Source organism: Prionailurus bengalensis, chromosome D3, assembly GCF_016509475.1.
Source record: "Prionailurus bengalensis isolate Pbe53 chromosome D3, Fcat_Pben_1.1_paternal_pri, whole genome shotgun sequence".
Classification (NCBI taxonomy): domain Eukaryota; kingdom Metazoa; phylum Chordata; class Mammalia; order Carnivora; family Felidae; genus Prionailurus; species Prionailurus bengalensis.
This window is the reverse complement of record NC_057356.1, coordinates 16645488-16669742: the sequence shown is the minus strand read 5'-3', so window position 1 is coordinate 16669742 and position 24255 is coordinate 16645488. Positions and strand designations below refer to the sequence as shown.

At 41.2% G+C, this 24255-nt stretch overlaps 1 protein-coding gene and 1 pseudogene across 2 annotated transcripts in view; one reads left to right on the top strand and one right to left on the bottom strand.

The window, feature by feature from the left end:
• The window catches only part of RNF10 (ring finger protein 10), a 34823-nt gene extending 13007 nt beyond the window's left edge, over window positions 1-21816 (bottom strand). The window contains exons 1-6 of one of the 2 annotated variants that reach the window (XM_043557778.1): window positions 21162-21816; window positions 9972-10168; window positions 4556-4755; window positions 3521-3611; window positions 2093-2277; window positions 1877-2013 (exon numbers count right to left, since the gene is read on the bottom strand). In XM_043557778.1, coding sequence (XP_043413713.1) covers window positions 1877-2013; window positions 2093-2277; window positions 3521-3611; window positions 4556-4755; window positions 9972-10168; window positions 21162-21318 — 967 coding nt within the window. In that variant the 5' untranslated portion in view covers window positions 21319-21816. The remainder of the gene's footprint in view (window positions 1-1876; window positions 2014-2092; window positions 2278-3520; window positions 3612-4555; window positions 4756-9971; window positions 10169-21161) is intronic. The other variant, XM_043557777.1, reaches the window with a different exon arrangement.
• Window positions 21817-22720: 904 nt separating this feature from the next.
• Window positions 22721-23652, top strand: LOC122470311 (annotated as a pseudogene).
• The last annotated feature ends 603 nt before the right edge of the window (window positions 23653-24255 follow it).

Genomic DNA, 24255 nt, shown 5'->3' with positions numbered 1-24255 from the left:
TAAGCTTTAAAATTTTTTAAATAAAAATGGTTTTGTGAGATGACATTTAGTGACATGTAGAAATACCTACATTACATGAATATAAAGCAGACACGAAAAACTAGAAAATTTAATCCCAATCTTGCAAAAATATACATGAGTAGAAAAATAATCTACAACTTTGGGATATCTCTGAGTAAAAGGACCATGGATGATTTGTTTCCTTTACTTCCCTCCCCCATATTTTCTGTACTTTTTAAAAACTTTAGGACAATGTTAACTTTTGGGAAACGCTTGAAATGCCCTGTTTTCCCATCCTCCGATCCTAGTATCTGCCCAGAGATAACCATTTACAAATTGTGAGACGTATTTGCCAAATCTTTTTCTATACATTTATAAATCCATAATCACTTAACAAAGGTTTTTCCATAAATGATAAACTTTAAGTTGTTCTGTGTTTTTCATCCAACCTGTATTAAATTCTTTCAAAACATTAATACAGAGGGGTGCCTGGGTGGCTCAGTTGGTTGAGTGTCCGATTTCGGCTCAGGTCATGATCTCACGGTTCCTTGGGTTCAAGCCCCGTGTCAGACCCTGTGCTGACATCTCAGAGCCTGGAGCCTGCTTCAGATTCTGTGTTTCCCTCTCTCTCTCTCTGCCCACCCCCCCATTCGTGCTCTTTCAAAAATAAATAAATGTTAAAAAAAATTTTTTATACGTTAATACAGAGATCCTATTTTTACCTTCTGTATTGTGTTCCACAGCATAACAAACACTGAGTGAGTTCCTTATGGAACGTTTATTTAGCTTATTGACAGCTTCTATTACACTGTAACAAAAATTCCTTATACGTATTCCTTGGTGCATATAATTTCTTTATATTAAGTACAAAAGCTGGACCAAAGGTTGTGCGTATTTTAAATACTACCAAATTGCGCCCCCCCCAAAAGCTGTATTGACTTACATTGCCACCCTGTATACAGTATTCGTTTTCCTACCCCTGCCAAAAACCTGGTGCTTCTAATGTCTTTTTTTTTTTTTTTTTTTTGCGTCAATCTGATAGGGATTTTGATTTGCATAACTCTTAGCAAAGTTAAACCTAATTCTTGGGAAGTTATTCTAGTATCCTTTTCTGGGAAATACTTTCATATGCTTAGCCCATTCTTCTACTGGACTGTTAATCTAACTTATAGAACACGTGTATATTCCAGACATTAATCTTTAGTTTTAAATGTGTAAATCTTCCCCTAGTTAATCACCTACTGACTTTAAGGAATCTTGACAGATTTCATTCTTATAAAATCAAGTGTATCTGTCTTTTCTTTTCTAGGATCTACAGTTTCAGCCTGGTTCAAAAACCCATCCCTATCTGAGGATTTACAGAGATACTATCCTATATGTTCTCTTAAGAGTTTTAGATTTTTTAAAGTTTAGGGGCGCCTAGATGGCTCAGCCAGTTAAGTGTCTGACTCTTGACTTCGGCTCAGGTCATGATCTCATGGTTTGAGATTGAGCCCAGCATCGCACTCTGTGCTGACAGCACACAGCAGGCTTGGGAGTCTCTCCCTCCCTCTCTGTGTGTCTTCTACTAGACTACTGAGTTCCTTGACAACAAGTGGCCAGTCTGGCTGACTGTGGAATCCTCAAGGCTGGGCACAATGCCAGGCGCTATTTCAACAAAATTAAAAATTAAAAAATACATAACTAAATCACACCTGAAACCAAGAGTTAAACCACTCTCTGTAAACTCCCCTCTAACCTACTAGAATCCTAAAACTGACCTGCAAATGATAGAAATGGCTTGCCCAAAGGCTCAAATTTTGATAGTAGATAGATGTATTTGATAGCCTTAAAAGATGTACCCAAGATTATTACCCCCTAAATTAACAGAACTCACCTCCTAGATGAATAGGATGGTCTACATTCATCCATTTGGATTTGGGCAAGGCCAACAACACCCCTTTTTCCCTCTTCATCAGCTGCATTGTAATAGTGTCACCAACAACATACTGACGTGACTCGGTGGCAACAACACTGTAACATGGACATTTAGATGTAAAAGAGCAAGAAGTTAGCAGACTGGGGTCTAACCTAGTAAATGTCTCCTTCTCACCTCTTGAGATCCTTCTTATGCACAGAACTGTAACAGATGGGACATTTACTCCAGGTCTTCTCGCTCAGTGAAAGGTAGTGCAGAATGCATGCCCAGCAGAAGATGTGTCCACAACGGGTTATCTTGGCTGCAGTAGGTGGATATAGGCATATTGGGCAAGATGGCACTTCATGGCTACAAATGCGCTGCAACAAAAGGGCACCACGAGTTACACTGCTTTCAAAGTGACATGGGATTGTCAAAGTTAAAGCCTCTCCTCTCCCACCCCCATCCCTGAACATCTCTACTCAACACATCTTCACAGAATTGTTCAAAATGCAAGTATATAATAACACTTTAAGTGAATCGTTAAGGAAATCACAATAATGGTTTAATAACTACATAACAAGTACTTTAGAGGTTCCACAAAGGAAAAAGGAACAGAAATCAATATATAATCTCATTTATAAAAAGAAACTTTATACGTACACGTACACAAAGGCTTATAAAAGGTCGAAAAGTAATGTACCAATAATCTCCAATAGAGAAGTCTATCAGACCTACACTTTATATGCATCTCTATTTTTTTTTTAACCAATAAATATAGAACTTAGGTTTCATAGGCCTTGTCATTCTCTGATGTTTTTATCAATTTTCATAGTTAATGAGTAGCCAGGCTTGGAGACCTAGCACTTTGAAAAGTATTGTATGGGGTGCCTGGGTGGCTCAGTCAAACATCCAACTCTTGATTTATGCTCAGGTCACGGTCTCACAGTCGTGGGATCGAGCTGCATGTCAGGCCCACTGACATGATCAAGCTCCCTTCAGGCTTCATGCCAGGCATGGAGCCTGCTTAGGATTCTCTCTCTCCCTCTGCCCCACCCCCACTCAGGCTCACTTGTGTTCTCAAAAAAAAAAAAAAAAAAAAAATTTACATCCCTATAACCTAAGAGCAGCAAAGGAATACCCAGAACTCATTACTTCAACAGAAAACAAAATGCAGCAGTGGCTTAGACAGTAGTGTACCTGGTGGCTCACTCACCTGCCACAAGACTGAGGCCTAATTTGATATTGATTACTACAAATGGCTACCGATGAAGCCATGTTCATGCAATGAGCCCACCCTAGGTCAGGAAGGTAACCAGAGTGCCTCATGTATTTCTCTGGTTATTCCCAGGAGAAAGGAGGTCGTAGATAGAACTGCTTTGATGAGACAGAACCTTTGATGAGAGCCCTCCAACTCCCCAATCCTGCAGGCTAGTGCCAATTAGCACAAAATGAACTCCAGGAGAAACCAGGACTCATCTCTGGGGGACTTATCTCTACAGTGAGGTCATGCAGAAAAAAGGTATCAACAGTGATACCAGCCAACAGCTGCTGTGTCACCATGGTTCCTTTCCTTAGTTCTCTCTCCCACTAACAGTTTATAAGCTTAGCCGAGCTACTCACCACTTGTTCCACAAAGTCCCAGTTGACTAAGGTATCAGGATCAGCAAAATGAACTGTGTAGTCTTGGTCTTCAGACACCACAAATTGGCAGCTGGAAACAGGGAAGAGGACACGGAAAAGGCAGACTCTCAGAAGCCACCAACAAGCCCTCAGCAGAAACTCATTACTCCTTCACTTAGAAATCAAATACAGGCCATTAGCAGCCATGGTTTGTGAAGCACTGAACTAGGACTTCAGGCTCAGTTCTGAGCCCCAGCTCTGGAGGGAATCCAAAGACTTGCCAAGTAGGAGTCTAAATCCATGAACTCTGTTTCTTCTGCTTCCAAGCCTAGCCAAGGCCCTGCAGGCCTCCCCTGAGCTAAAATTAACCCAGACTGTGGCTCTATCAATCAGCAGGAAGCCAGATTTCCTCCCTCCCTCTGAGAAACCATGGCACACAGCTAGTCTTCAAGGAAGCAGAAAGACTGTTCTCGCTCAGTCATTTGATTACCAATTTATATAAAGTACTAACCAATTACTTCAGTCTAGATCCAAGGTCAAATCTTACATTGTAACTAATGACACACAAAAGGAAATAAAAGGGAATCAGTATTTGAGCAAACGTATGCCATGCCAAACACTCCAACCCATCATCCAATTCTCCTTTAAGTAATCCTCCTCCTTTATAGGGAGAAGATGAATCTCACCTTGGCTAAATAAATTACCCAAGATTGAAGGTCAAAATAAATTCAAATGTGGGTCCAATTCCAAAACAAATACTTTTACTACCTCATTATGACACTAAAGCATTATTTAATTTTAGCATTAATCAATGTATTTATTTAAGCATTATATTCTTTTAAGCACCAAGAACATCCACTTGAAAAGCTGGTTTTCGACACCTGCACTGCCCCCCAAAAAGAGAGAGGAGGAAAAGAACCAGATCAACTCCCTTTCTGCCTCTCTCCCATAGCAGTTTAAAAGAAGCTTCTTCTCAGCACCAAGAACCACCCAGAGGCTCAACTGCACTTTCCTCCCAAGAGTAGACATACTCACTTGGCCTGTAAAAAGAGTTCCTTGTTAAAAGGCTTATGCCCCCATTTGTTCCTCTTTCCCCAGCTGCCATGTCCACTGCCTTCAAAGTGACCCGCCTGGCCACGGGGTTCAAAAGTGAAATTCAACAAGTGGTTCAGATTGATCTTCTTCGGACCAGAGAACTGGGCAGGGCTAAACTCTGCCCGTTGAGCCTCTGCTACCTAGAGAGAATAAGAATGAATCAGAGTATTTCAGAATAGAATGACACTGATTGATAGCAGAAACCAGCACAACCCTCCTTCTACATGGTTTAAAATATTAACTAAACGAAACACAGCTTAAAGTAAACAATCTTCCTAGGAAAGGGGAACACAAAAGTCTACCTAAGATCTGGATGGGAACAGAAAGGGGGACAAGAGCCTTTACCATATAATTACTTAAACTGTTTAGCCTGCCCCGCTAAATGGCAATTAACTATTTATTAAATGACTAAACCCAACATGAAGTCGTCTAGCTACTGGGAAGCACAATGATTTACTTACTGGATTAATTTTTTGACAATCCCATAGGACTCCTAGACCTTCACTCTTGTTAGCTACTTGTTCTCTGGTTTGTTTCTGGCAAAAACAAGTCTGTGGAACTATACTCTGGAGGCGGCTTGCAAGCAGCTGCTAACTGCCACGGGCTTCAGAATCCTGCCAGAGACCTCCCGTCTAAGACACACACTGCTATTCATTGTTAATTAAAACTGACAGAATTAGAACATGTAGGCAGACTACCTCTGTGTCCAGAAATAAACCCAATCAGCAGAGGAGAAATACCACTGCACATAAAGATGGAAAAAATCACGTTGGGGCTTTTTAACATTTCCAAATTGAAGTGGAAAGTACTTATAAGTCAGCCAGTGCATTTTCTAATCCCAATTTATAATTTAATGTCATAAGCACTTTGCCATGTGAGTCATATTAACACATAGTCACTTTAAATGGCTATATACCATTACGTCATATAGGTATACTATAATGCCCTTGTGTCAGACACAGACTGTTAGTAGCTTGTCCACTGTAATAAAATAATGTTATGATAAACACATTTTGGGATAGATCTTTGTGCACAAATATTTGGTCACCTATCATTGTTTCTTTTGAACGTATAGTAGGAATTACTGGGTCAAAGGAAATACAAATTTAAGGCTTTTGCTGCTTAGTCATATTTAGAAATTAGTAAGCAGCACCCGCACAGACATCATAAAGAAGCTAAAGAGTACAAAAAGGGATATGGTGAAAGATACATTCCATCCCAGAGACAACAAATATGACTTGCGATACCCTATGCATATAGACCACAGCATATGACCCTTATGATTAAATACAGTGGCAAAACATACAATTAAACAATTTCCTTTCATTTCAACAACAGATCCTGGGAGACAACCCCCCCACACACTGTTCATGTAACTCACCACAGGAAGCTCACCACTTCCAGGTCATCCCTTGCCTCTTATCCCCTGGAAAATCATCTCCATGGGACTGCTGTCCTCTCATCAGTCTTCCACTCCCAATGCCCCCAAATTAGATAAGAGCTTGTGCTCACTCAACAAAATCCTCCACATCCTCAACCTTCTATTGTCCCACTCTTCCTAGCTGCCACTACCACTCTCTCTGATACTGCCCATCACAACTCCTGATTATCCTTCCAACACTGACTTCTCATTTCCTTGACCCCCCCTCTCTCCTCCAATTAGCTTGTCCTCTACTTCAGGAATCCAATCCCCATAAACATACCATCTGGAGCTGTGCCATCCTTTACAGCAACCACTACTAGCCAAATGTGGCCAATGCCACATCATGAAATACCATTTTAGTTATATTGGGTAAAAACATTAAAATTAATTTCACCATTTTCCTTTTTGAATGTGGCAACTAGAAATTTTTTTTTTTTTTTTTTTTTTTTAACATTTATTCACTCCTGAAAGAGAGAGACAGAATGCGAATGGGGAAGGGGCAGAGAGAGGGAGACACAGAATCCGACGCAGGCTCCAGGCTCCAGGCTCCAAGCTGCGAGCACGGAGCCCAATGCGGGCCTCGAACTCACGCACCACAAGATCATGACCTGAGCCGAAGTCAGCTGCTTAACCAACTGAGCCATCCAGGCGCCCCTAGAAAATTTTAAATTATATATGTGGCCTGCATTTCTACTGGACAGCACTGCTCTATAATCTAGACCATAAGGGTAACAACCACACATCTCCCACCATCATAATTTTGAGCACCCAACATTCAAGCAGCAACTCCCTCCTTTCCCAGCTTGTTCCCTTCAGTCCTGATTCCAACAATTCTTTACCCCTACTGGGATCTCCAAACCAGTGATCCAACCCATCTCTTCCATTTTCTTTCCTTACTTGACCTAAAGCCTATGGTCCACAACCCCTTTCTTTCTCTCTGTCATCTGTACTCACCTAGCAGAACCTTCCCCTAATTAATCTCTCTATTTCCACACCAGCACCAGACAGTTACACACAAGAACACAACCACACCACACTGACCAGTCTCACTGAAGCAGCCCTACCACAACCCTGTTACCTTTCTGTACCCACTTAACTCCCAGTCACCCAGACAATGCCATTCTGCAAGGCTTCCAAGGCTCCCCTCTCAGCTCACCTTCCATATTTCAGAGACAATAAGAACAATCAGAAGAGAATTCCTATGTCCTCCTACCAGTACTCTGCCTTCTTCTGGTTACTGAGGATGAACTGGCAAAGCTCCTATTTAAGCCAACTCCTCCACTTGTACAGTAGGATCACAACTCCTCAAGGACTCAAGGACACTGTTACAGTAATTCTCGCCCTTTCCTCTGCATGTCTGCCCCCTAACAAGACAATCCCATTAGCAGAGATATGCTGTATTCTTCTTTTGACTCTCTTTAACTTTAAAATCTCTCGACTTCAGGGGCGCCTGGGTGGCTCACTTGGTTGGGCTTCCGACTTCGGCTCAGGTCATGATCGAGCCCCATGTCGGGCTCTGTACTGACAGCTCAGAGCCTGTGGCCTGCCTCAGATTCTGTGTCTCCCTATCACTCTGTCCTAACCCACTCCCATTCTGTCTAAAAAAAAAAAAAAAAAAAAAAAATCCTCGACTTCACATTCCCTCAAGCTACTGCCTCACCTCTCCACTCCCCTTTAGAGCAAAGCTCCTAAAAAGTACTGTCTGAACTTGATGTTTCTTCCTCCCATCCTTCCATTCTCTGAAGCTATCCTATCCGGTTTTTGTCCTCACCACTCCACCAAAGCAGCTCAAAGCCAACAGCCTATATTCACATGATCAAATCTACTAGTCCACTTTCAGTCTTAATCTTCTGCAGCCTATCAGTAGAGGGCAAAACGGACCACTTTCTCCAAATGGTTTTCAGTTCTCTTCCTCCCTTTTTGCTGGTGCCTCATGATCCTGACTCGGACCTCAGTCCTTGAATCTATTCCCTTTCTGCAGCACTTACTTAGTTCCATAGCTGCAAACACCAAATGTATGCAGATGGCTCTCTAGCCTGGGTCTCCTTCTTGAACTCCAGATTCCATTAACTGTCTATCTCTACTTAGAGATCTAGTAGGCATCTCCACACAAATAGCATATTTCCAAAATGAAGTTCTCTATCTCAACTCTCCTTCCCTCCCCACCACCCCCAACTTTCTACTTCTCTTGAAATCTTCCCCACTTCAGCATATAGTACCTGAACTGAGCTCCCACTGAAAACATTTTTTTTCAAAGTCATTCATTTCTCTGCTCAGACCCCACAACTAACATATTAAACAATCCTGTTGGCTCTATCTTCAAACATCACCCCAATGTGTATGCCACTCACCACTATCACTGTTTCAAAGCTTCCATCACTCTCACCAGAAATATCTTAACAGCCTCCTAACTAGCCTCCTGGTTCCACTCTCTCCTTTAAAACTCCCAACTCAGATTACAGAATTTCCCTTCTTAAACCCCCAATAGCTTCCCATCTTTCTCAACCAAATCCAAAATCCCGCAAGGCCCAACATGATCTGACCCTTCTTGTCTGTTCTTTGGCTTCATTCTCTACTCCTCCACTCATGGTAGCCTACATGTTTGACCTCAAACAAACCAAAAGTATTACCACCTCTGGTTCCTTGCACTTGTGCACTTGTTATTCCTTCTCGCCAAGACATCCTCCTCAAAACTGTATGGTGTGCTCCCTTGCTTCGTTCAGAACTCTACTCAGAATTCACTTCCTCAGAATAAGTAGCCTTCCTTCGTCACCCTCCAAAACTGTACTCTTTGTTACTCTCTATCCCTTTAATTCTCTCAATCTACTTTTTGTTAATTCAATAAGCACTTACCTTTGGATTTATTATACAATCGACACCTGAACAATACAGGCATTAGCAGCATTGATCCCCTGGCGCAACTGAAAATACACGTATAACTTTTGACTCCCCAAAACACTTAACTGCTAATAACCTGTTGACTGGAAGCCTCACCAATAACAGTTAACACATATTTTATGTTATATATATTACAAAGTATATTTTTACAATAAAGCTAGAGAAAATAAAATGTTATTTAAGAAAATTAAAAAAAAACACATTTATGACACTGTATTTATATTAAGAAAAAAAAGTCCACATAAGTGGCCCAATGCAGTTCAAACCTGTATTGTTCAAGAGTCAACTGTGTAATGGTCTATTTTCTCTGTAAACTAAAATATAAGTTACAATGTTCTACTCAGTATTGTATGCCAAACTCCCATGTGGTATTTGATGCACAGTAGGAGAGGACAAAATTTTTGGTGAATGAATTCTTCCATGAGTACATTAAATCTGCTTTATTTTGTAATAGTTACATAGTACGGAACACTCAAACAGGAGGATAATTCATCTAACCAATGCCTTGTTAATTTAGGTTGTTTCCTAGATTCTGCAACTACAAACAATGCAACAGTGAACTCCTTTGCACAGAAGTCTTTATGTACTTCCAAAAGGATATCTAAGAAACTCCTAAAATCAGAGTACCTAGGACTAAGGATATAGCATCTTACAGTTTGCTATAGATACTACAGAGCAAATGTCATTAATTAAAGTCATTGTATTACTTAAATATTCAAGAGGCACCTCTAATTCAAAAGTGATAATAAAAGGTACCATCTATAGTATCTAGGGTACATTTATAGTATCTTGCTATAATTTCTCACAACCCATGATGATGATGTCTTCTTCCTCCAAAGAAATTTTCACAGCTTTCAAGAGAAGAAAGGAGGCAAAGTTCCAAACCTAGTTAATCCTCAACTACTCAAGACTGCTTTGGTTATTTACTCTTTCACCTCTTTCTCCCCTCCTCCCCAACTACTGATAAACTGGGAGGCAGGGGAATCAGAGTTCATGCTTCTTGTGTTCTAGAAAGGACATTCCTAAATTCCATACCTCATCGCGTCTTCCACCATTAAAAGAAGAGCTAAAGACTTTGCTGCTGCCGCCGCCCCTCTGTGGAGGCATCTTGTTAAAAGTTTTGCTTTTCTGTGAATTGGAGCGACGGGACTGGTTGCTAAAATTTTCATTTTTGGGATAGGAAGGTTCACGTTTGCGATTAAAACGCTTGGATCCACTTGAGTTCTTTCCATCTGAAAGCAAGAAATGTAAAGAATTAGTTAAGAAATGACCCATAGGAGTGCCTGGGTGGCTCAGTCAGTTGAGCATCTGACTCAGCTCAGGTCATGATTTCACAATTTGTGAAATCAAGCTCCACATCGGGCTCTGTGCTAACAGGGTGGAGCCTGCTTGGGATTCCCTCTCCCCCGAAGGAAGGAAGGAAGGAAGGAAGGAAGGAAGGAAGGAAGGAAGGAAGGAAGGAAGGAAGGAAAGAAGTGAAGGAAGGAAAGAAAGAAGTGAAAGAAAGAAGTGAAGGAAGGAAGGAAGGAAGGAAGGAAGGAAGGAAGGAAGGAAGGAAGGAAGAAGGAAACATAGGGGATCCTGGGTGGCTCAGTCAGAAGAGCATGTGACTCTTGATCTCGGGATCCTAAGTTCAAGCTACACATCGAGCCCAACGTGGGGCTCGAACCCACAAACCGCGAGATCATGACCTGAGCGGAAACTGGCCGCTTAACTTACTGAGGCAACCAGGTGCCCCTTACTTTTGTTTTTAAATGATGAAGCCTAAACAGTCCCTCCTTCAGGAGGGATACAAATGCAGGTCAAACCACCCAAATAGTTCACAGTATCTCTCTTTTTTGCGCAACTTAACCACTGCTCTTATAAAAGTCCATTGAGATGAAATGATAGAAAAGGGAACAGCCTGGAGCACCTGGCTAGCTCTGTCTGTACAGCATGCAACTCTTGATCTGGGGGTCATGATTTCGAGCCCTACTTGGGTGTTGAGCCTACTTAAAAAAAATTTTTTTTATTTTTTTTAACGTTTATTTATTTTTGAGACAGAGAGAGACAGAGCATGAACGGGGGAGGAGCAGAGAGAGAGGGAGACACAGAATCTGAAACGGGCTCCAGGCTCTGAGCTGTCAGCACAGAGCCCGACGCAGGGCTCGAACTCACGGACCATGATATCATGACCTGAGCCGAAGTTGGACGCTTAACCAACCAAGCCACCCAAGCTCCCCTTAAAATTTTTTAAAAAGAACAGCCTATCTGTACTAGGGGAAAATATTTCATCTGAAAGTAGGATAGAAGATATTACTCTCCGGGCGCATGGGTGGCTCAGTTAAGTGCCGACTCTCGGGTTCAGCTCAGGTAATGATCTCATGATTTCATGAATTCAAGCCCCACACTGGGCTCTGTGCTGACAGTATGGAGCCTGCTTGGGATTCTCTCTCTCCCCCTCCCCTGCTGACGTTGTCTCTGACTCTCTCAAAAAACTAAATAAACTTAAAGAAATTTAAAAAAAAATTCTCCTTATTCTCCTTAAATTACTATAACACAGCTAGATTCTATAGTGCAACGCCTAGGCCTCAGCAGATATATTCAAGAGGCATAACAGCAAAGCAGTATTTAGATATGTTCTAGAGGTCAAACTGAGAAGCCATTAAATTGACAAAAGAAGCTGAGCTCTGAGAGCATATTAGATCAGCATAAATTATGTCCTTTTAAAAAATATTTCTTGCTTTTTTTCCTCCAGTTCTAAGAACATACATTCGATTTTGAAATTTGGAAGAATAGGGGCACCCGGGTGGCTCAGTTGGTTAAGCAGCCGACTTCGGCTCAGGTCATGATCTCTCAGTCTGTGAGTTCGAACTCCGCATCGGGCTCTGTGCTGACAGCTCAGAGCCTGGAACCTGTTTCAGATTCTGTGTCTCCCTCTCTCTGACCCTCCCCCGTTCATGCTCTGTCTCTGTCTCAAAAATAAATAAACGTTGGGGCGCCTGGGTGGCGCAGTCGGTTAAGCGTCCGACTTCAGCCAGGTCACGATCTCGCGGTCCGGGAGTTCGAGCCCCGCGTCGGGCTCTGGGCTGATGGCTCAGAGCCTGGAGCCTGTTTCTGATTCTGTGTCTCCCTCTCTCTCTGCCCCTCCCCCGTTCGTGCTCTGTCTCTCTCTGTCCCAAAAAAAAATAAATAAATGTTGAAAAAAAAAAATTTTTTTTTTAAAATAAAAATAAATAAAAAAATAAAAAAATAAACGTTAAAAAAAAAATTTTTTTAATGAAATTTGGAAGAATAAATTTGCCACTAGGCATAGAATACCAACTTATAAACAGTGCATAATTTCCTTTTACTCTCTATTTTTGTATACTTGCCACGTCTCGCACAAAATGACAGACACACAGGATATACTGTCTTCTATTACTCCATGAGCATTTTCACACATTTCTACCTCTAGTCTTCAAAAGCATGATTAATGGCTGCACTGTCTATCATATACTTACAGTATAACATAACCAATCTCCATTGCTGTACATTTAGGTGGTTTCTAGTTTTTTGCTAGTTAGCCTCTTTATACAGACACCTGTATGATTATGTCAAATTCTCATTGTGAAATCAGCAGGTTAAGTATGATCAGCATTACCTTTTACACATCCTCAAGTTGCTTTCTAGAACCATTATACCTATTCATTTATATTCTAACAACACTGTAACAGAGAACATCTAGGTCACTGCAATGTTGGCAAAATAGAGTTGAATACACTTTATTAAACTGAAGGGTCAAAATTATTTGTTTTAAATTTGACTTTCTCTGATGAGTACCAACAAATACTTTCCCAGTCTGCTAACCATTTGTATTTTGTGTAAAGAGCACTTGTTTGTATTCTTTGCCCATTTTTTCTATTCAGGTGCTGAACTACATAGATTATTTTGTCCCAAGTTGAACAAAGATTCCTGACCAGACACATCTAACATGTGCCAAAGTTTACTGGCTTTAAAAAAAAAAAAAAAAATGGTAAAATGAAACCTATCTGAGAACCATATATACCTAAATAACTAAAGATCCCCAAATGAGTCTTTGGACAAAAAAAACTACTTTATCTTTCTTGTCCCTTTGCCCATTCCATGTTGTCTTTGTTTTTTTTTTTTCCCTCAGAATAAAATTTATTTAAAAAAGATTTCCATCCTGTTTTAGATTTGTCTATTCACTCCATGTTGTTTTATTTCAATACGGAAATTTGACCAAATCAAATCTGCATACTAATTTAATGGCTTTAAGCAGAAACTTAGAATGAAAGTTGGGGGACTTTTAATGAAGAAACTGATTAGGCTTACTTTAAGAGGGTGATAGTTTACAAAGCCAAGAGGATTCTACCATGAGCCTCAGAAACTACAAAGTTTCCCCACCCAAATATAGCTTAATCCTGCATGTTAAAAATATATAACTCAGGGCGCCTGGGTGGCTCAGTCGGTTGGGCGTCCGACTTCGGCTCAGGTCATGATCTCACATTCTGTGAGTTCAAGCCCCACATGGGGCTCTGTGCTGACAGCTCAGAGCCTGAAGCCTTCTTCGGATTCTGTGTCTCCCTCTCTCTCTGCCCCTCTCCTGCTTGTGCTGTCTCTCTGTCTCTCTCTCAAAAATAAACACTAAAAACAATTTAAAAAATAAAAAAATACACACATAAATAAATAATAAAAATATATAATTCACAGAAAAATAAAGAGAGAGACAAACCAAGAAACAGACTCTTAACTATAAAGAACAAACTCACAGCTACCAGAGGGGAGGTGGGTGAGGAGATGGGTGAAAGAACTGAAGGATTAAAGAGTACATTTATCATGATGAGCACTAAGTAACGTACAGAATTGTTGAATCACTATATTGTACACCTGAAACTACTATAACACTGTATGTTAACTATACGGAATTAAAATTAAAAACGTAATTAAAAAAAATTTTTTAGGGGCACCTGGCTGGCTCAGTCAGTACAGCATGTGAGTCCTGTTCTCAGGGTCATGAGTTTCAGTCCCACGTTGGGTGTGGAGCCTACTAAAAAAAAAAACAAAAAAAACTTCTATGTGAGGATTGTTTTTAAAACTTTTTAACATTTCCATTATTAGGTTTCATAACCTAATGAAAATATTTTTAAATTTTTTTTAATACTTGTTTTTGAGAGAGAGCAGGCAAGCCGGAGAGCAGAGAGAGGGGAGGACAGAGAATCCCAAGCAGGTTCCACGTTGACAGCAGAGAGCCTGATGCAGGGCTCAAACTCATGAACCTGAGATCATGACCTGAGCTGAAGTCTTGACACTCAACCGACTGAGCCACCCAGGTGACCTGGAAATAAATTTTCATTATGAAACACTGGATATCACATCTGTTACTACGTCACAAAAAGGTCCATAATGTCCCCCCAGATATGTAAAAAAGGTCATTTATTAAGCTTTCTTTACATCAGATATCTTTCAATGAGCACTGACCATCACAAAGCGTATTAGTACAACTGTTATTCTCAATAAAATTTATAAAACACACATATATAAACAAAACTCATAGAAACATGTCTGGAAAGGCAACACAGCAGTCTGTTAATGACCATTAATTAACTTTGGGAAATGGAGCTTCATTTTTACCTAATCGAGTGGTTCTCAATCCTGCCAGCTTGAATACCTCAAATGAGCTTTTAAGGGATTCCTATGCTCGGGCCTCACCCTCTAAGATTCTGACTTTTAAGTATACAAAAAGTTCTGTACACTTATTGTCTGGGTAATTTTTAAAAGTATTAAATGCCAGGGCGCCTGGGTGGCTCAGTAAGTTGAGCGTCCAAATTCGGCTCAGGTCATGATCTCACAGTTCGTGGGTTAGAGCCCCGCATCAAGCTCTGGGCTGACCAGCTTGCTCAGAGCCTGGAGCCTGCTTCGGATTCTGTCTCTCTCTGCCCCTCCTTCTCTCTCTGCCCCTCTCCTGCTCACATTTTGTCTCACTCTGTTTCTCAAAAATAAATAAATGTAAAAAAAAATTTTTTTTAAACTATTAAGTGCCTAGAAAAAATTATTTGTAGGTAAGATGACTAGCTTATTTTATAGGAAGCTAAATAAATCCAAGGTGGTGTGTATCCTCAAAGAAAAAAAGAAAACATGAGCTAACAAATCAAAGTCCAAATTTTGAAAGCAACCACTTCACCATGATTTGTCACCACCATGGGATAAATGAGAGGTATGCCATCCTCTCCAAACCTGACCAAACCACAATCCAGGAGGCAAGCTAATAAGTCACGTGAGATGGCAGTAATGCCAACAGAGAACAGATGGTCAGAGAAACACTGCAAAGCTAGGTTTATTCCTCCCAGTTACCTTTAAATCCCAGTTAGGGAAAGTGACCAGAGTTTAATCTGAAACTAGAATTTAAGAACTATACTTTTACCTACTAATCCAGTTAGCAACAGCTATTGTCAAACACAGCATCTCTGGTAACAGAAAGTGAAGCTTCAGATCTCTTAGAAATTTTTTCCTACCTATGGAGTTAGTTGATAATAAGATTTCAAATAAACAGAAAATTCAGACGGATAGAGTCCAAGCTAACTTTACCATGAGAACAAATGAGGAGGCTTTATGAAAACAGGCATAAATGGAGAACACATTTTCCCCAAACCTCATTACCTAAGACTGTTTCAGATGATACTGCATTTGACTCTAATACTTTCAAGACAAGCACCTAATAGATTCCACAGATTTAGGTAGAGCCAGATTCTACACTTCAACGGCTCAAGAAAGTAAGCTGGCCCTCAGCAGGTGCAGTTTTCATTTCTTCATTTATTACCACACACACAAGGAAACAGTTTCATCATGCTTACAGAAATGCTCTCTGATGGACAGTGAACTGCCCATTTCTAAAACAGATTACAACAACCGACCACATATGGATCTACAATTTTAGTTATTAAAATCAACCCCCTCGGGGCACCTGGGTGGCTCAGTCGGTTGGGCGTCTAACTTCGGCTCAGGTCATGATCTCACATTCTGTGGGTTCGAGCCCCATGTCAGGCTCTGTGCTGACAGCTCAGAGCCTGGAGCCTGCTTCGGATTCCGTGTCTCCTTCTCTTTCTGCCTCTCCCCTGCTCATGCTCTGTCTCTGTCTCTCAAAAATATATAAACATTAAAAAAAATTTTTTTTGTTTTAAATACAAAAAAAAAATTTTTTAAAAAATTTTTAACGTTTATTTATTTTTGAAGGAGAACAGAGCATGAGCGGGGGAGGGGCAGAGAGAGAGGGAGGCACAGAATCCGAAGGAAGCTCCAGGCTCTGAGCTGTCAGCACAGAGCCCGAAACGGGGCTCGAACCCACACACCGTGAGATCATGACCTGAGCCGAAGTCGGACGCTCAACCGACTGAGCCACCCAGGTGCCCCCCCCCCCAAATTTTTTTTTAAATCAACTCCCTCATCTTGTCTTCCACTTGCCTAATGGTATGAAGTTACAGAATTTAAAGTGAGAGGCTGGCTCTTATCTCTAGACCCAGGCAACAGGCAACTAAAGATTGAAAGTACAGACAGGCCTGTGACCGAGAGATAAAATTCAGAGTACTGTTTTGGGGATGGCTTGTAGATAACTTGCCAGCATACACATGTGAATAACATGGGGGTGGAATCTGTCCTCCTTTCTCTAAAAGGAGATAGCAATAAGATGATCTGCTTCAGATTTTAAAAAGCATACAAAAAAGTCAAGTTCCTAGGAGAAACATTCTCGGTTTCAAGTTTTAGTTTCCAAGTGGTGGTTCTTAATCCTGGCTGCACAAAAAAAATCACTGGCAGAGACTTTTAAAACTATGGATGCCAGGGCCCAAGAACCCAACCCAGATCGAAAGAATCAGAAAGATTCCTTAAGGAAGAGCTCCATACATCTCCATTTTTAAAAAAGATCCTCAGGAGGGGCACTTAGGTGGCTCAGTCAGTTAAGCATCTGACTCCATCTCAGCTCAGGTCTTGATCTCAGGGTCATGAGTTCAAGCCTGGCATTGGGCTCCACACTGGGAGTGGAGCCTACTTAAAAAAAAAAAAAAAAAAAAAAAGTTCCTCAGGAGATTCTAATGCACAGCCAGAGCTGAGAACAACTGCCCGAGAACTACTGTCAAGATACATTCCAAAATGGACAAGACCACTAGTTAAATGGCTCAAATCCAGAACTCAGGATCCCAGAGTCAACGAGAGACTTGAAAACTTACTCCAGTGTCTCAGTTCTTCCACATTTCCCTAACAGAAAGGTCTCTACAAAATAACAGTAAATATATCTCAATGTCTTCCCTCCATTACCAAATTACAGACCATAAATTTTCCACTTCAATAATTTGGCATCATCAACATTTCTAGCTCTAGTTCTAACAGGTGGCACAACCTAGGTCAGAATACCAACCAGGAAGTTTCTGCTGCTGATTCATGCTGTAATCACAAGCAAGTTGCTTACCCATCATTCAGAGTGGTTGACAAGCACCTCTGGAGGGGCAATATACGGCCTTACTATAGAAACAACTGACAACAAATTGAATTCAGCTGAAATTAGTAATTCTGAGTGAAAGGAAGAAGGAAGTGGTATCAAGAATGACACGTGCCAAGTTACCTGTCTGCTAAGTTAATTTATACAAAGGGTAACTTTTAAATATTGCCTAGGACTTCTTAGAATTCACTTGAACCAATCACTCTAACCCCTTTAAAGCCTGGGTTTCTTGTCTGTGAAATCGGGCTTATCTCTAGGGTGCCTCATTGGGTCATGAAGATTAAGAAAAAACTGTAAAATGCCTACCACAGTGGTTGGCACAAAGCTGCCATTATTATTTGGAAGCCTATTATTAATAAATCTAAATCATTCCTGTCAAAGAGCACCCACCAGACTCCCAACAAAGCCATATAAACCAAGGACTCCAGCCAACAGGCCCGGAAATTCTTGCAACTAAGTGGTTTTTATTAAAGGCTCCAAGTCACCTCAATTTTCAAAGCCATCAAAACCTCCAGGTCCATTTACAGCCCAGAAGCATTCTTCAAGGCAGATTACCACTAGTAACCTGGCTCCTGGTACCGGAATAAGAGGAAGTGTGTCAGGACAGCGCTTCATATCACCAACCTCAAAATAACTGCTTCATAATACCTGACCTTCCCTTAACCTCCATGGTAGTACCATCCCCCACCCAGAGGAATGGGGCAAGAGCTTGGTTCTGGGCCAGGGTCCATTGTTTGTCCATAAACAGCCTACTCTCTTGCCTCTTATTACTTTCTTTGCTCTTTCTAAATGACTTTCCCTAAACCTAAACACACCTTTCTCCTCTGGATTATATTCTGGGCTATTCACTGTAAATGTTCTTAGAACTGCATCTTAGCTCTACTGGAACAAAGCTAGAGGAAAATATCCAAGGAAAGGAATGTTATGTGAATGTCTGAAGCAATTAGCCAAGGCAAAGGAACTGCGGTATGCCACTCTGGCCAAAAAGATCAATTAAATCCCAGGAGCCAAATTCACCTATTTCCTGTGTGCATGAAGAGGAAACTTAAGCCAACTGCAGGAACAAAGACTCAAGTATATTAAACATGTAGATAGGAAGCAAATGACCATTTATGACATGCAGTTTAGAAAATAGAACAGATTTTTTTTTCATATGTGAGGTAGGGTAAGAGAAAAGGGAAATTAAATATTTAAAATCTGAGCAACCCTTGTTCTTATTACTTTCACAAAAGAAAGTTGTCTTTTCACCTTACCCTCCATTTCCTTTCTTCAACTCAGTCCTTTCAACAACTTCCAGCAAAATCAAGTATGAAGTATTGAGTCAGCTTTCGAAATACTACAGAAACCTTTTATGGAATTATGCTGAATTTGAGTCCACTGTTTTGCTAGAACAACGATCTAGAATCACTATATAAGAGGTCCTGAATGATATCTGTCATGGCAGCATTGATCTTTGCTGTAATGTTAAGGTAGCATATGCTAACCCTCAGTTCAACCTCAAAAGCCAATATCCAGAGTTTCCTAAACTATTTTCAATCTCTACCCACTCTGCCTTTGATTTGTTCTTAAATGCATGCCGTGGATTATGGCTAATGAACTTTTTATTTAGCTACAAACCTATCCTTCCTTTTCGCTAAGGAAACATACATAGCAGTAGCCAGAATGGCAGACACTGGCAATGGCAAGCTTTCTAACAAACATATTAAAAACTACTGTTACCAGAGGCACCCTGTGTATTTTACAAAACCTAGCAAAAATCCTTTATAAGAGCTTTTATTTCCTTCCTCAGAAGCTTTCAATTAAGAAGGTAAACAAATGCTTTTAAGAGTATTTTATAGTATTTAACTGTTTAAAAAAATCACTTTAGTCAGAATGAACCCAACAATAAGTATTCTATACAAGTCTATCTGAAACCTTAACACTGACAAATATTTTCTTGGTCAAATTACAACAGAATTCTATATCATCCTGTTGGATAATCAGAGTTAGGTCTACTAATCAACATTCAAAGGACAAAATGAGTAAATGCCTTAAATACCTCAGTTTCCTTGTTTGGATTGTCACCAACTTTCACTACTGCCTCATTACAGAATAAACTGAAGGCATTTATTGCAACAGACTCATGATTGCATGTTAGTGGCTTAAACAGGAGCCCCAGAAAAACTATTTGAGAATTCAGATAGCTAGAAAATCACAATCTTTAACTTTACAACTGGGAATTGAGTGCAAAAGTAAAGTTCTTTATCAACTACACTGAGAACTATTCAGACTACACTAAACCAGTAGTTCCAACACTAGCCAAGAGGCCTGGCTACCCTCTCTCTCTAGAGGGATCTGTGATAAAGCTACACGTGTACAAAACCCCAAAATTAATCTACATAATACTGCCTGAAAGACCACACTAATCCCTGCTTAGGTATTTAAAGCATTCGTTTATTATCGAGACACCTGGCCTCCACCCGGAATTCTATAAGCAATTTCTAGAAGTCCTCAGCATACCAGGTAAACAAGTTTGCTCTATCCAGTAGATCAGCTCTGAACTCAAGTCAGCCTTACAGTTTTTTAATCTTAAAAAGTTTTAAACTGGAACTCTACATCTGGGACTCCAAATGTTCCCCTGTCTACCACATATCCCCACTCCCACCGAAAACATCTTCCTATTACTGCTGATAACATTATAGCATGAAATAGCAGAGACTAGTACACGGACTTTGAAGTAACATGGAGAACATTCCACTCGACTCTGCCAACTCCTAAACTCTTGGCTTCTCAGCTTTTTCCTTCTTTAGAGATGAACAATTCCACTTTGCTGGACAGGTTAATAACTGGAGTATGGATAAGAGATGTACAAACCTAAGCCAGTACCTGGCACATGGTGAGCCCTCAATAAATGGTAACTATTATCATGACGGTCATAATTTAATAATGAGAGGCAGGACTACAAAAATGACAAAATCTTCCCTGTAAAAGGACACACTCTAGTGTGTTAGCACTCCACTAACACAAGGAAATAGGCATGATGTGTGTTTGGTGCATAATAGCTGTCAGATACTCTTCCAAGCTCTTAGCTCATTTGTTTTCTGAGATAATTTACTTAATTCTGATTATCTCCACCTTTACAAAAAAGGAAATTCAGACACTCAAGGTCTGGCAAATCTAAAAAAACTGAATCACAGCTACTGCTCGTAACCACAACTCCACACTGAACAAAACCATTCAAGGATGACTCCTCTTCAACAGAGGGATAGATCTTGGGCCAGGTTATTAAACATGAAATTTGAGTTTCAAAAGTCCTTGGGCCCCACCCTCCCCTGTTTAAACTTGAACACTATCCAAGGCTAATTCAACATTAAAGGGTAAAACAACTTAGTGGTTTAGGAGTGTGGACTGGTGAGTCAGACAAAGCAGGTTTTAAGTAAGGCCTGCTGTGAGGCACATACTAGCTGGGTGACCTTACCTTTTGTGAACCTCAGTTTCCTCATCCGCAAAATGGGGATAAAAGTAGCACTTAGTTCACCAATCTCTTCCGAGTAGTAAAGCAAGGATAATGCAAGGATTCACATAAACCACGCTGTACAGTATTCTTAGTGTTAATTTTTAAATAATGAGAGCTATAGGAAACGGGAGTAAGGGAAGAACGACAGTGGAAAGCGGAGCTGTACCTGGGTGACCCAGACACCAGAGCGAGGATTCTCCCCAGCCTTCGGGACAGTCACCCCCACCCCCCGCCCACCGCCCTGGGAGCCCGCCCTTACCACTCTTGGGTTTAGACTCGCCCGCCGGCCCCGCCGAGGCGGAGCGGGGCGGCTGTTGCCCTTTGCTGCTGCCCGAAGAGGCGGAGGAGCTGCTGGAGCCGCTGTTCTTGTCCATGTCGGAAGCGGTGGCGGCGGCGTTGGGGGAGCTCTGCGGCATCAACGGGGGCCTCGGCGGCGGCGGCGGTCGGAGCGGAGCGGGCGCGGCGGGGACCCAGGCTCATGGCGTTCGGGGCCGGCGGGGGTCGGCGGCGGCAGCGGTTCTCGGCCTTCATGGCGACATTTTTCCCTGTTTCCTTCCTCGGCTTCTCAAACTGGAAAGAGAAGCAGCGGGCGGGGCTGTCGAGCCCGGCGGCAGCGGCGGCAGTGACAGAGAAGGAGGAGGCCGGGGCTCGGAGGTCCGGGCCGGGCCTGGCGGGGCGGAGGCTACAGGGGAAGGGGAGTCGAGGGAAGGTGTGCGAGCCCCGCCGGCCGGCCGGACGCGCTCTCCCGCCGCGGGGCAGGGGAGAGGGCTGGCTGTCTTGGTGTCGGGGACCGGTGTCTCCGACACAGCGACCGACACTCGCCTCTGGGCCGAGGCCGAGGTGCTCCGGGAATGGCGACGAGTCGCCAAACAGCATCTCGAAGAACCCGGATGGACTATATATATAATGGCGATGTGGGAGTGAAGCCCTCTGGGAAATGTAGTTTTCTGTCTACATCCGGGCCCAGTGATTCCACCCCCTCCCCCCTTCCCCCCCCCCGAAAAGATGATGGGACTTGTAGTTCAGGTTTTAGCTTTAGAACGCTAAGAATGTGTATAATAATATGCACTACTAATAACGAATCCAAACATTGGAATACCTGTGAAATCCTTTTATTTACTCATTATTTAATTTGTAGTTCTTATTCTAGTATTAATATCAATTTATTCATAGTCCTTATTTTACCTAATAATAATAATAATGACAAAACCTTACATGTAATATCATTTTACAACACTTCATACAAAATTTCATTTCATTGTTAACAAGTCATTTATTAATATAAGTCATTGTTAATATTACATTTCATTGTTAATAACATTATGAGTGCTTGTCATTAACAGGCATTGCACTGTGGGTTGTATGAATCATCACACTTAATCCTCACATTAACGCAAATATAAAGACAAGGAAACTGGCTTAAAAAGCTTCCATCGATTACCCACGATCACACGGCTAATAAATGATGTTCTCAACTACCTATGAGATAAGCGGTTCTCTATTTTACAGATATGGACACTGCGACTTAGAAAATCTTGTCACATCCATCTGTACTTTGGAAAATTATAAATGATTCCTTCCAACCATAGCAGTGAGATTCGAAGGATCACATACAAACATCATTAAAGAGATGAACAAATAATTTTTCAGACTAACCTCAACTAGTTAGAAACCTATTATACGCCCGGCACTGTGCTGAGCACAAGGAATGCCAAAATATATTCATATTGAGGTCTTTAATATATTCACAGTTTCCTAAGTGAATTAAGCAAATAAGAAACTACAGTGGCTAGGCCAGTGCTCATCAAGGGCAAGGCCATGTTCAGTTCGCACCCAAATATCATGAAGCCGGATGGCTATGGATGAGTCCAGCACCTTCGAGGCTCTATTTGAGCTGCAGATGAACACGTGTTCAAAGCCCAGCTAAGGGAGCCAAATGTAACAACAGCCAAGAAAACTTAAGTTAGTGGTGGTCAGAAAGCTATTATAATCTTTGTTTGCATTCCTCAACTTAAATCTTTCCAGAAAATCCAAGTCCAGCTAGTAAGTAAACTGGAGAAAAAGTTCAGTGGGAAGTATGATATCTTTATTGCCCAGAGTTGCCTGAGCCAACTCAAAAAACGCTGTACAAAAAATAAGCAAGCGTTCCACACTCTGGCAGCTGTGCACGATGCAATCCTGGAGAGCTTAGTCTTCCCAAGTAAAATTGTGCACAAGAGAGTCCACGTGAAACTGGATGGCAGCCAGCTCATAAAGGTTCATTTGGATAAAGCATAGCAGAACAATGTGGAACACAAAGGTAAAACTTTTCCTGTTTATAACAAGCTCACTGGCAAGGATGTTAATTTTGAATTCCCCGAGTTTCACTTGTAAACAAAACTAACTGAAAAACATATCATTCACAGAAAGCAAGCAAGCAAGCCAGCCAGCAAACTACAATGGAAAATGGTAGTAAGAGCTATAATAGGGGCACCTGGGTGGCTCAGTGGGTTAAGCGTCTGACTTTGGCTTAGGTCATGATCTCATGGTTTGTGAGCCCCGCATCATCAGGCTAACAGTGCCTGCCTGGGATTCTCTCTCTCCCTCTCTCTGCCCCTCCCCAAATTGCACATGCACGCATGCGCATGCTCTCTCTCTAAATAAATAAATAAACTAAAGAAAAAAACCCTCTAATTCCTTTTAAAAAGAAAAGAGCTATAGTAAAGTTAATACAAAATGCTGACTGTAGCAAAGGCTCCAAGGAGAGAAGTACAAAGAGGTGAGGGCAGGTAGAAGAAGGCTTCCCAGAGAGGTGTCACTTGAGCTGAGCATGGAAGGATGAGTGGAATTTCAGCAGTCATATATGAACAAATAAATAGACAAAATTCTGGAATTCCCCTAATTGGATCCTTTTTGGCTCCTTATTTATCATCACATGTGATACAAAACATTAGTAAGTACTGTATGTATAAATCAATCAATTTCTTGAAATTAATTTTTAACTGAAATTAAGAAAATTAGGTACTGATCTCATATTTTTAAATTTCCTTAAAATGCTTGTCTTGCTTCACTCTTTGCAGTTTTTTCCCCACAAATCATATTGAAATGAGAGAACAGGTACATAATGTTGGTCTGAAAACTTTGATGTCTAGAAGGAACAGTCCCAAATCCTGAGCTCCATCCTTATATATGACTAGATAAGGAAGATATACTACGGTTCCTTGATGAATTTTTATTTCCTTTAACAACAATGTGAGAACTCTGATTACATGGATGAATCATTCCTTCTATCACTCTTAAAAATAAAAGAGAGGGAAAGAGGAAAAGCCTGTGCAGTTCTTCCAAAAGAAAGCAGTGGGTGTCCATCTGTCAGG